Raw genomic sequence first — 13,444 nt, 5'->3', positions numbered from 1 at the left:
TTATGTGGTTATAATATCAGATAGTTAAGGTGGCGGGGGCTTTTAAATATGTATCTCTGCAAGTTAGAATTATAATAACTTGGGCTGGAGAGATGACTCAGTGGTTAAGAGCACTGATTGTTCTTCCAGAGGTCCTGAGTTCAATTCCCTGCAACCACGTGGTGGCTCACACCACCTGTAATAAAATCTGGTGCCAGCTTCTGGCCTGCAGGGACACATGCAGGCAGAACGTTGTATACATAATAAAATCAATCTTAAAAAAAAAAAGGAAAAAAAAAGAATTATAATAACTTGCCAGGCGGTGGTGGCGCATGCCTTTAATCCCGGCACTTAGGAGGCAGGGGCAGGTGGATTTCTGTAAGTTCGAGGCCAGCCTGGTCTACAAGAGCTAGTTCCAGGACAGGCTCCAAAAGTACAGAGAAACCCCTGTCTTGAAAAAAAAAAGAATTATGATAACCTTTTCTATATTTATATTTTATTTTATATATGATTGTTTTGCATGCCATATACATATGTGAACCACATCATACCTGGCGCACTGAAAACCGGGTCAGGAGATGGCTTGTGCTGCTCTTGGAGAGGACAGAGGGTTCAGTGTCCAACAGCCGTTTCTGGTTGGCTCACAATCACCTGTGAATATTTCAGAGATCTGATACCCTCTTTTGGTCTCCATGGGCATCTGCACAAACAGATAAGTAGGCACATACATAAAATAAATAGATCATAAATTTAAAAAAAAAGAATTTCAAAAGGAAGCATCCAGAGAAGACTTTAGAACTCTGAAGTGTTTCTGGAAACTGTGAACGTTGGCATTGGAACTAACTGTGCTGGAGTTATGGCTCAGTTGTGAGGAGCACTTTCTGCTCTTGAGAGGACCCAGGTTTGTTCCCACATGGCAGTTCACAGCCTCCTGGAACTCCAGGTCTAGGGGATCCGAAACCTTATTCTGGCCTCTTCAAGCACCAGGACAGACAAGAATGCGTGTGTGCGTGCACACACACACACACCCCAACACAAAATGAATCATTAGAAAAAGAATATTAACTAAAATCCACATGGTTTGTTTTGGCATAATGTTCTTTTCTTCCTTTTTTCTTTTTTCTTTTTTTTTTTTTTTGTCTAAATACAGCATCCTCATGTGTACAGCCCTGTCATACAGGGTAATGCCAGAATGATGGCACCACCAGCACATGCACAGCCTGGTTTAGTATCTTCCTCGGCAACTCAGTTCGGGGCCCATGAGCAGACGCATGCCATGTATGGTAGGAAACATTTTATTGTCTTTTGTGTGTGTATGACTATATTTGTTTTGAAGCTCTGTAAAGATACTCTGTTTAGGAATACCCTGAGATAGATATGGTGCTGTGATTCTGTATCCTGCCTACTGGAGTGGGAGGATAGAGACAAGCCTGGGCAACATAGACCCTACCTCAGAAACAAGAAGAAGTAACCTGACTGTGGCATTGAGAATCTTAAAAACAAATGACTCATATTATCAGCAGTCTTATTCTACTTTGTACATACAATATCTCTGTCTTGACATGTTTCTCCTTCTTTAAAAAAATGACACGAGCCAGGCTAGAGAGATGGCTCAGCGGTTAAGAGCACTGACTGAACTTCCAGAGGTCCTGAGTTCAATTCCCAGCACCCACGTGGTGGCTTACAGCCATCTGTAATGAGATCTGGTGTCCTCCTCTGGCCCACAGGCATACATTCAGGCAGAACACTATATATAATAAGTAAATAAATCTTTTTTTTAAAGTGACGTGAGCCAAGAGTATGGTGGCACACGCCTTTAATCCCAGCACCTAACACAAGGCAGAGGCAGGCAAATTCTCTGAATTTGAGGCCATCCTGGTCCACAGAGTGAGTTCCAGAACAGCCAGGGCTACATAGTGAGACCCTGTTCCAGAAAGGGGGTGGGGGGAGGATAATAATGTAATAGAGAATATCTTTGTAGAAGAGAGGTGCCTTCCTTTCTACCCTGGTCATTCCACGTACCCTGCCTAAGCCTTGCAGGAAAGGATGTGCTGTCATTCCTCCTTCCACATCATCACATAGGTGTTAGACCACCTTACAATATGCTTGCATGCTTCTTACGATGACCTGAACACTATAACAAACTTAGCACATAATTAGTTTCATAGTGACATTTCAGTGTATTTGAGTATTAAATGAGTATCGCTTATTTATACAGTTGAGAAGTATACCATATAGGAATATGATTATAAATGTGTGGAGCTGTACAGACATTGTGTTTCTAGTCTTTTTAGTTTTGATGCCTTAACTAAGCATATACAGGATTGTTAGGTTTATAGGTTCTATCCTTCTTGATGGTTGCAACATTATGGTGGCTGATTAAGACTAGGGTTGGGCAGCCTGAGTGCTCTCCCTGTATTTGTAATCCCAAGCATGCATTTGAGCTATTGCACTCCTGCCACCAGGGTTCATTAGTAGTTAAGATATATGCTATGGAAAACATTTGCCTTTATAAAAGTCTGAAGTCTGCTTGTTCAAAATAATTACAGGTTTTCAATTATTATTGTATCATGCACTAGGTGTTTAGAATAACAGATAGGGTAATTGCTGTGCTTTCAAGAAGTCCGTCTGTTTTCCTGGCATGGTGAGCGTGTAAATCTCAGTCCTGTGGACACCAGGAAAAAAGGAGGATTAGAAGTTCAGAAACCCTGGGTGGCATAGAATAACCTGTCTTAAAAGCCCCCTGGTTATTTGATTTATAAAGTGACACACTGGCCTGGTTTCTGTTTCATCATGATATATCCTTCTATGTGTGTTCAGTGTGTGATCCCTGGGACTATATCAGCCCTTGTATGGAAAGGTTCTGGTGATCCTCTTGCTGGCATTCCTGCAGCTGGCATGCTTTTCTGCAATTTTCCAGCTTGTTAAAGGCTTGATTGACAAGCTGGTTAGATTGTGGACAGTTGTGGTTACTACAGATTCAGAAGAGGTCCTCCTTTTTTCTGGCATGCCCCCTCCCCTTTGGATTAAGAGGAAACTCTTGAGCTGAAGTTTCCATTTTAGGAACAGCCATTGTCGCCAGGCCAGTGTGGGGCTGCAGAAGCTGCCTGCTTGTAGGCGGGTGGGACTGCTCATCTGGATTTGCCTTTATCGTACAGCTCCTAAAAAGCACACTAGGCAATTAATTGTTTGTTTTTTTTTTCTCTCATTTTTTTTCTTTTGGGCAATAATAAGTGATTTTTCAATCTGTTCATACAAGTTTGTCAATACCTTGCCAGTAATTTCAGTTAGTTTGGCTCTTCCTCTGGTCAGTTATACCAAAATACTGTTTGAAAACTGCTGTATGGGAATGCTAATTTTATGTTTATTTCTTTTGAAAAGTATGTATTTTATATAACTCAAGAAATCAAATACTTGAATTAGGTTGACTTCTGGCTAACTCGAGATTGTGATGTTGTGGTGCTTTGCCCCAGTTGTTGATGCTAATCTCACATCTCCTTTTCGTTGGTGGTTACTGGTGTAGTCAAGTCAAGGACCTTTATGATAAGGAGATTACATCATGTGTGACCTTGTACTCTTGGTTTCTTGACACAGAGTTTCTCTGTGTAATTTTGATGCCTATCCTGATAATCACTTTGTAGACCAGGCTGGTCTCGAACTTAAGAGATCCATTCACCTGTCTGCTTCCTGAATGCAGTTTAAAGGCATGTGCCGCCACCACCCAGCTAACCTTGTACTCTTTTTAAGAAAGGACTTCTGTTAGCACCTCATCTTGCTGCCTCTGCCTCCTAAGAAGTGACTTTAATTTCTGACCTCCTCACATTCAGGCTCCTCCTCATCTGAGCTGGTATTTCAGCAATGGGTTCATTTTCAGAAACAGTGCAAAGGCAGCCAGAAGAAGTGAATGTGCTCTTCCTCTCTCCACCTCCACTTCACCAAAAAGATGGTCTTTTATGTAGCCCTGGCTAGCCTGGAACTTGCTATGTAGACCAGGCTGAGATTAGAGGTGTGCATAGCTAAACCAAGCTAAATACTTTTGACATGTGGTTTAAAGCAGATAAATTTTAAGTATAATAAACAAATAAGTTTTTCATCATCTGTCTGCCTGACAACCAATTGTTAATGTTGGGGTGCATTCTCTCAGGTGCTTTAATTATGCCCTTTTTATACTGGCACGTTTTAATAAGAAATGGTGTAATACTTGTGTTTATATTTTTATATCATGAACCTTGAGATTCACTATCAGGGGCCTGTGATGACATTTGTGTTGCTGTGGAAAATTGCGTATTATGAATTAGCTTAAATATTGTATTATCTCAGTACATTGCTTATATCAAGGCTGTTTGATGGATGCCATGTTCGTCTTTTTTTTATCAGTTAATGATTCTATATCAGATAATAATCTTATTCTTTTTATTTAAGCAAGTCAGCGTGTGGACTTGCTCCCTCAGTACAGAAGGAAAGCCTTCCGGTTCAGTCCTGTTCGCTTGTAAATCTCTGCAGCAATGCTTATTTACAGTGCTGGTCACCCCTGTCAGAGTGAACCGTGCGTGAATGCAAAAGATCACTGAATATGTCGGCCTTTCCAGAACATCAGGAATGCACACCTCAAGAGGCTAATTTACCTTTCTATTTCCCAAATTCAGCATGTCCCAAATTACCATACAACAAGGAGACAAGCCCTTCTTTCTACTTTGCCAGTGAGTTGGGTTTTTTATACTAATTTTAATTACACAGTAAACACTAAGGGATACATGTAGCTAACTTGTTGGAGAATATTTTCCTTCTGTTAGACAGAATCAAAGTATGCATGTCGGGGCTGGGGATGTGATCCAGTGGTAGAATACTTGCCCTAGCATGCACTAGACCCTGAATTCATTCCCTAGTATAAAAACAAAAAGAATTGTGGCTGTTTTTGTATAATTCAGAGATTGACAGATGAACTGACCCATTGTAATAAGGTTGGGTACAAAGACAGGCTGATTTGTTTCGGGAAACCGTTTTTATATACAAAATAAGAATGTAACTGTGCGGGCAACACCTCATTCAAGGAAACTTTCTGAACAACTAATACTATTTTATACCAAGCTACAAGTCTAGTTTAAAGCTTAAAGCACTAATTTGTAGTGTCCTGGCAAGACCGAGAAGTGTCCTCACTGGGGTTCTCATAGCAAAGGGTGGATGAGGTACTTGGAGAGACAGGCCCGTCTTGTCCCTCTTTGCATGCCTAGAGGCTTAGAGTGCTTGGAGCAGATGTGGTAGGGGTGTCTAGAACTTCCTTCAGCATGAGAAGGCCTCTGGAAGCTCAGGCCTCAAAGCCAGCAGTATGAGGTCTAGACCGCCTTATTTCATACATAAACTTGGTTGATGGATTTTCCCTATTTTGGGGGCAGTGTTTTTTTTAAAATAAAGCAGATCATGGACTTTGGTAGTAGAGGCCCTTGAGAAATGTATGCTGCTGGTGTCACTTCTATGAAACCTGAGTTCTAGAGAACGCTGAGATTTAACTTGTTATACTAAGGACTAAATTCTGAGTTATTTTGAAATGACTACTAATCATCAGATACTGGGTTTTGAAAACATTTTGACCTAAAAGTTTAATTAATTGTACCAAGCCTTGGTATCCAAAATTAGCTGCCATGTTTTTGGTGCCTGGGATAAGTTAACAAATGGAGTCCTTTATGCTCTTGGGAAAGTAGTCTTGACTGTACCGTGAGGAGGGCTTTAAGAACACAGTTTGAGGTCTCACATGCAGTTACCTTCACCATCCTGCTATCTCTGTTGCAGCCGTTTTCCTGTAAATGGCTGAAAGCCTCAATCATCATCCCTTAGCACTAATAGCCTGAGCATAACTTCCTCCTCAAAGGAATCAGCACGAGAACCAACAGCTGTTAGTGGGGATTTTAGGTGCCACAGCGTTCTACACCTATTCCACTTCCATTTTGCCTTGGTTTAGTTAGTTGTCTCTTATCCCCTTTTTGGAACTAGTGTTGAAGTTGGAGGATCGCGCTCTACTTGTTCTCAGTGTTGTTTTCCAGTGCTGGTGATCACCAATGATTTGTGCATCCAAGGGCAAAATGACAGAATCTGTTCACAGGTTAAACATGTGGCCATATGGACTGAACTTGCTTCTCTTAACATCTTAATTTAGGAGACTGGTTTTGGAATGTGGTTAATGTTAAAATTTTTTGACTAATGGCATGTTTAAAATGTTAAATACTTACGTCAAGAAACACTTCGTCCTCATCTCACCCAGCTCTCATGAGGCTGCTCAAGCTTTGTAAGTAGTGGGTTAGCTGGTGATAGCCATTTCAGAACTTCTAAGAGGATTGTCTTTTTTTAACTTCCCAGGTAGTTAAATTAACTTGGTATAGCAGAAACCATTTAATCCTTTCCTTAGCTGAAACCCCTGTTCTTCACCCTCCTCGAATTCTGCTCTTGTTTACCATATTCTGCTTCTTGCACCCATCTGTACCCTTTTAACTGTTTTTCCCGTATTTTTATAATTCCCCTCTCCTTGCTTTAACTTTGCTGTTAGTGTGGAGTGCCTGTATGAGGTTCCTGTTTCCCCAGTTTTTCTCTTTGTATGCAAGGGGAAAAAATTACTTTAGAAGGTGCTTGTTTTGGACTGTGAGTCAGAAAATAAGCAGATGAAAACATTTCTAGTGCTCCTTCTAAAGGTGGTGCTTGCAGCTTTGTTGTGCTTCTCCCAGCTCTGGCTTTTACTTCTAAGGACGTGTTACTTGGTGTTAAGGAGGAAGGGGAGCTCTGTTTCAGTTTGAAGGGGTTTTGTTGGGTTTTTTTGTTTGTTTGTTTTTGGTTTTGTTTTGTCTGTTTTTCGAGACAGGGTTTCTCTGTGGCTTTGGGACCTGTCCTGGAACTAGCTCTTGTAGACCAGGCTGGTCTCAGACTCACAGAGATCCTCCTGTCTCTGGCCTCCCGGGTGCTGGGATTAAAGGCGTGTGCCACCACTGCCTGGCCAGTTTGGAGTTTTATAGACAAAACCTGTGTGGGTTCCTCACAGCATTGGAACTGTGCATGCAGATTGTCCAAATTAGAGACACTTTGTTAAAATGCTTAATTGTGGGCCTGGAGAGATAGCTTAGTGTTAAGAACTAAGGACCTGTGCTGGAGAGATGGCTCAGCCAGTAAAGGCTAGGCTCACAACAAAAAATATAAGAGTTCGGTTCCCAGCACCCACATGACCCCTCATAACCATCTGTAACTATAGTTCAGGGGATCCAATGTTCTCTTCTGGTCTCTGTGGGCACTGCACACATGTGTTACACAGACTAACTTACATACAGGCAAAATACATGCATACAATAAAAATAAATCTTTTTAAAAGATGTATATATAGGGCCAGCAAGATGGCTCAGTGGCTTAAAAAAAAGTGCATGCAAGCCTGGCAACTGGAGTTCAAGCTCCATAGTCCACATAAAGGTAGAGAACCTGCCACATTCCTCCACTCTCACCTCCTGACATACACACAGCAGTAGCAATAATTTTTTATTATTTATTTATTTATTAAATATTTCTGCCTCTTCCTTGCCACCGCCTCCCATTTCCCTCCCCCTCCCCTGATCAAGTCCCCTTCCCTAGTAGTAATAATTTTAAGATTAGTATAAGTGCATAGTTAAAGTTGGGCATGGCATATGTTTAGCCTATTCAGGAAACTAAAGCAGGACGTTTAGTTGAGCCTAAGTTTGGGACTAGCCAGACAATGTAGCAAGACCTATCTTGTATATAAAAATAAAAACTGGATGTGGTAATAAAATCATAACCCCATCATGTGAGAAGCTGAGCGAGAGGGTCTCCTAGAAGTTCAAGGTCTTCCTGAGCTACATAATGAGAGTTCAGGCTTCGTTAGGCCCTCTTTCTAATTAATTACTAACTTCTACGAATGTGGCTAAGGGTGTTAACTTCGTGGTAGACTGTGCACTTAGTATGCAGGATGCTCTGGCTTCGATCCTCAACATAACGTGAGTTGGTAGTAAAGCTATTTCGTCCTGGCTGAGGTGTACAGTTTGATGCAGTCAGGGGATATGATGGGTTCCAGGCTATTGTGGGGTATGAAAGAAAAAGAAAGAAATAAAAATTAATTCTCTTTCCAGATGGCAATATCAAGACTTTTACATTTTTCCACTTGACGGATTTAGTTTTGAAACTTGATGGACACCATCACTGTTACTGCAGTGGCTGTGTTTCCATGGTGAAGGTAGTGAGCATTTTGCTAGTTTCCTTCAGAGTTATTTGTTGTTTTTCTTTCTGTTCTAGAGCTGGAATTCAGGACCTTCTGGGCAAAGCTCTGCCTTTCCCTTTATCTTTTTGTGTTCTGAATACTTAAGAATTAATGGCTAATGAAATTTCAGAATTCTTGAGCTTCTATACCAACTATCTTTATGAAACTCCATAAATAGAATTTGAGGATTTCTATCCTTGGTTAGATTTAGCATTGTTATTAAGGAAACAATAAACAGTGGATGGGGTTTTAATGTATGTGGATCAGTCCTCATCATCCTGCCTGGGCTACATTAGGCGATCCTGTCTGCAAGAAGAAAAGTAGCTTTAAGTACTGTCCTGGTTATAGGTGGCTTTTAACAATCCAGTGAGTTATAAAATGGAGACTTCCTACTTTACAGAAAACCATCACGTTGAAAACACTTGAGATTAGGGTGCCGTGGTTTTCTTGTTACCATGTCTGTTGGCTCTTACAGTCTAGGAAACTTGACTGGGATCTAAACAAAACCACCTCCATCAGTCTCACCTGGATACTAAGGAACATTGGTGACAGCTGTGACCTTGGAGGTTTGATGTAGAGGTCATCCCAGCTCTGACATTCTGTTTTGCCCTCTAAGATGCATTTATTGTTGGGAATAGAGTACTGTCACACATCTCAGGACTGTTTATTATCCGTAACCCTCTATATCACTGAGGTGGTACACAGCCAGAGTAGAGTACTCCATTGTTAGCAGCTTTGCTGACCCTGTTTTTGCTTCTCTGCCACACTCCGTGTTTGCTGACATATTATCTGAAGACCATGAACATGGTGTGACAAGCATCTATGTGTGACAGCGTGGTTGTGGAGGGCTAAGGTCTGATGCTGGTCGACCTATGCCTTCAGAGCACTCCATCCATCTTCTGCCCAGAGTCACAGGAGCTGTGAGGCCTTCCCAGGCTTTTCATGCTCAGCCTACTGTTGTGAAAGGCATGGTACTTGATCTTGTTTGGTACCAAGGTGGGCCTGTACTAGACGGATAAAGAGCTGCCTTTTGGTCTTGGTCTTTGTGATCACATTTTAATGGGCTCATCATGTTTCCTTTGATAATTACTCTAGCAAACAGTATGGGGTGGCAGTTTTATCTCGGGTTTATTAAGAGCTGGTCAGTAGGAAGCAGGAGTGGAATGGATGCTGTGACTGAGATGGCAATGACCTTGTCCTTGTCCCTAGCTTCACCGATGTGGGCACTGAGAACACAGGACAGTAGCATGGTGAGGGTAGCCAGATGATGGCATTGAGAGGCAGAATCTCTCTTCGTGTTAGCCAGAGTGATTTTTGAAATTGTTTCTACCTCCAAGAGAAATGTACTATTTTGAGTAAATTCAAATTAACTCGGTGTTGATGTAATATGTGAATTAAATGCTAGCCTTGTTAAACAGAGCCCTTAAATCTATTTTCCAGGCTGTGCCTGTTATAAATGGCTGCAGAGAATGCCAGTGGCATGGGTTAGATTGTAGTGGTCTTGGAAGCATTCAGTGAGGCATAGCAGGCTGGCATTGGTCATCAATATGTATCAATTGTACACATTCCTTTTGCCTCAGTTTCCACGGGCTCCCTTGCTCAGCAGTATGCGCATCCTAGTGCCACCCTGCATCCACACACGCCCCACCCTCAGCCTTCGGCCACTCCCACTGGACAGCAACAAAGCCAGCATGGTGGAAGTCATCCTGCACCCAGTCCTGTTCAGGTAAGGAGAGATGTGATCTGTGTATGCACAGCTGCTTCCTTGTCCCTGCTACCTAAAGGTCTCTATCTGATCAGGATGTAAAAGGCCTCAAGTAGTTGAGGTTACAGAGGAGGCTTTGAAAATGTCAAGTAAGCCATACCCTAAGGGTAAATACCAGAAACAGGAGTGTGGAAAAGCCTTTAGCTTAAAGTTCTTTATTAAGTCTTAAAATTCTGTCTGGGATTTTATTCCTAAAGTCACTCAATAATGCTGCCTTCCTGTTTGTCTTTGTGTCTGTGTGTGTGTCGGGGGGGGGGGGGGGTGAGACAGAATTTCTCTGTGTTACAGTCCAGACTAGAACTCTGTACCTTTTGCAGTATGTCCTGGAACTAGCTCTTGTAGACTAGGCTGGCCTCGAACTCAGCCTCTGCCCAACTACCTCTTGGTTTCTTTAGTCGCATTTGCTAGTGGGGCAGTTGATGGTCTGATAATCTTGTCAGTTGCTCCACCTCTACCTGTTTGGATCTGTAACTGCCAGGCTGAGACTTGGGCTTGAGAACCCAGAAAAGGCCATCTGGACAGGAGATGGCCCTCGCTCTTCTCTGCACCTCCCTGGGCATGGCTGGGGTGGGGGTGGGGCTAATGCTGCTTTCAGTGATGTGAAGCTCTGATCCTACTGGCTTCTCAATAAAGAAGTTTCCCGTTGCTTTGCAGCACCATCAGCACCAGGCCGCCCAAGCGCTTCATCTGGCCAGTCCACAGCAGCAGTCAGCCATTTACCACGCTGGGCTGGCACCAACCCCACCTTCCATGACACCTGCCTCTAATACACAGTCTCCACAGAGCAGTTTCCCAGCAGCACAACAAACAGTCTTCACCATCCATCCTTCTCATGTTCAGCCGGCATATACCACCCCTCCGCACATGGCCCACGTACCTCAGGTAAACCAGCACTAGCCAAGTTTCTGTGAAGGCCACGTAGGGTATGGTGGTTGTCAGATAAGCAGCAAGGAGCCAGATGCTCCCCGAGCCAGGAAACCCCATGTGTGGTGCCATCTGCTTGTCTCCCCTCCCTGCTTAGTACGTGATCTTCTGGCCCTCAGTGAATGTTGCTATGGTTTTGTGATGGGATCAGTGAACTTGTGATTTAGCATTTCCCAGCTGAGACCTTAAAACTGAGTCTGGAATGCACCCCAGTCCTTTCCTTTCTGTGTCTGCTTTGCTACGTCTTTCTAGCTTAACCACTATGTGTATATGTGTACACATACAGACACCTCTACACACGCACACACGGGAGCTTGGCAGGGATGGCAGGCAGCCTTTTAATGGTTCTCAGCTCTCTGAGGTGACTGCACTGGGCCTGTTAGCTTGAATGTTAGTCACATGAATTCCGAGACGTGTCTCAGTTGTTTGCCTGGTTACCCTCTATCTGCTGCAATTCTGTGTTGTGCTTCATGAGCGCTTGGCCTTGGTCTGTGGTGTAGTGTAACTGAAGCTCCAGGGCAGCCCAGGGCCAGGGGATGCCTCAGGTGTCTCTCTGCTACTTTGATTGCAGCTCCTTGAGGCAGGTCTCACTTAGGGTTACTGAATGACTCCATTTCCTGTCACAGTGTGCCACTGAGGCTTTGGCAAGGTGTGAGCTAGAGATGCTGTGCAGTTGGTGGGTCTCTTGTAGAAGGCTAGTTTGTTACTAAGTGTCCTTCCCCTAGAGCTAAAGGTGTGTAGTAGGAAATACTCCTGTTGATTGATTGGTGACAGTGGGGAGGGGAGTCAGTTTGGTCAGTGTGTTTTGGTGGAGTGAGATTAAGAGAGTCAGGGTCCTGTAAGTGTCTAGCAGAGGCTGTGAAGTTACGTGTAAGATGGGCTCACCCCAAACCTCGCTTGTCTGTTTGAAGAAAGAGTAAGAGGCTAACATAGGGAAAGCAGAGAGCCATGGGTCTGTTTGAAGGTGTGAACCAGTGCTTCGCTGGGGTGATGGTCTAGAGCAATGCACAGGATGGGAGGCAGGAAGCAGCCTCTTCCTGCTCTGCCCACTCCCTGCAGAGACGAGGTTGAGCTCACCAACCGGTCAGCCAACATCACTTTTCTAACAAAGTTGTTGCCACTTGGTACAGAGCACCAGGCTGACCCAACTCAGATCACTATCATCTCATTGGAGCCATTAACTTTGCTCCATCAGCTAAGCTTTTATAGTAAGGGGCCTGAGTGCTGCTTCACCCTATTTCTGGGGAACCCATAACAACTGGGGGAGGGCGGAAGAGGAGAGAGTCAGGAAGCTGCTTAGGGTGCTGGGGAGGCAGTCTCCTCACAGGCCCTTCCTTGTTAGTTGCTTTCTGACTTGAAAAGGACATTGATGTCTTTCTTTGGCCCTGTGCCATAGCAAGTTAAGAAAGTGCCCCTCCTGCCCCGATAGAGGCTTGCTCTTGGTGAAGATCTTGCCCTGTGTGATAATCTGTGAGCAGATACTGGGGACTAGGAGGCTGTGGCCAATTTCCCTGTCCGAGCCCTACAGGATCTGCCTCAAGGACTCCATCTTGCCCTTTCTTGAGTCCCAGTCCAATGAAAGGAACAGTTGACTTGTTGTTTAAGACGGAGATGTTGCCTGTATGCGTAAAAGAGCTCTCTGTTTCAGGCTCATGTACAGTCAGGAATGGTTCCTTCTCATCCAACTGCCCATGCGCCAATGATGCTAATGACGACACAGCCACCCGGCGGTCCCCAGGCCGCCCTCGCTCAAAGTGCACTACAGCCCATTCCAGTCTCGACAACAGCGCATTTCCCCTATATGACGCACCCTTCAGGTGAGGCGTGTGTGTGCAGGGGCCGCCGGGGCACCCCGAGCATTCTGCTCGCACAGGTAGAATGGCAGGCAGGACCAGTGCTTCAGGCTCCAAACCTGACTAGCAAGGCCCGTCCAAGTGTGCTCAGGAGGGATTGTGATGGTCAGGGAGCATCAGGTCTCAGGGCCTCCGGAGCTGAGTCTGTGTGTGTTCTGCTGGTATCAGGGTTGGCTTGAAAAGCAGCAGCCTCATTCTGGGTAGCTGATGCATGCCGAGGACTCAGTTGGCCTTCCTGGTTATGTATGACAGGCTGGACAGGGCAAGCGTGTTCCTTCCTGAGTCCCTATAGGCTGACGTGGGGGGTTTATGCCCATGGCCGAGTTTGATTGTAGCTTGGAGAACACTGATGAGCTGTGTGCGGACTGGTTTGAGTGTAGTTTTAGCCCCAACCTGTGTCCAGGACACAGGACACCCATGATGTCTTGTACTGGATGGCTGCTGTAGCAACACCTGTCGCCCCTGTGACTTGGAAAGTATTGGTGCTTGGCTAGCATTAGTGGGAGGGGGTGTGAAGGCCTGTGCTCCTACCCCACAAGCAGCAAGTCCAGGACTTGTATCTGAAGTGGTTTTTACGTCTGACTGGTTTGTTTCTCCTCACCCCCCTTCCCTCCCCAATCCCACCTTGGCTGCAGCTGTGGGGAGGGGGACGCCAGCATTAAACCTCCAGTCTTACTCAAG

At 44.4% G+C, this 13,444-nt stretch overlaps 1 protein-coding gene across 13 annotated transcripts in view; it reads left to right on the top strand.

Moving 5' to 3' along the window:
- The window catches only part of Atxn2 (ataxin 2), a 94,437-nt gene that overhangs the window by 80,281 nt on the left and 712 nt on the right, over nucleotides 1–13,444 (top strand). For 6 of the 13 annotated variants that reach the window (XM_075980285.1, XM_075980188.1, XM_075980280.1 and 3 more), the window contains 5 exons: nucleotides 1,130–1,262; nucleotides 4,626–4,679; nucleotides 9,802–9,947; nucleotides 10,641–10,868; nucleotides 12,559–12,727. In XM_075980285.1, coding sequence (XP_075836400.1) covers nucleotides 1,130–1,262; nucleotides 4,626–4,679; nucleotides 9,802–9,947; nucleotides 10,641–10,868; nucleotides 12,559–12,727 — 730 coding nt within the window. Of the gene's footprint in view, nucleotides 1–1,129; nucleotides 1,263–4,625; nucleotides 4,680–9,801; nucleotides 9,948–10,640; nucleotides 10,869–11,536; nucleotides 11,609–12,558; nucleotides 12,728–13,444 lie in introns of all 13 variants that reach the window. The other 7 variants (XM_075980272.1, XM_075980263.1, XM_075980254.1 and 4 more) reach the window with 3 other exon arrangements.

Source organism: Microtus pennsylvanicus, chromosome 1 (assembly GCF_037038515.1).
Source record: "Microtus pennsylvanicus isolate mMicPen1 chromosome 1, mMicPen1.hap1, whole genome shotgun sequence".
Classification (NCBI taxonomy): Eukaryota; Metazoa; Chordata; class Mammalia; order Rodentia; family Cricetidae; genus Microtus; species Microtus pennsylvanicus.
This window is presented reverse-complemented; position numbering and strand designations above follow the sequence as displayed.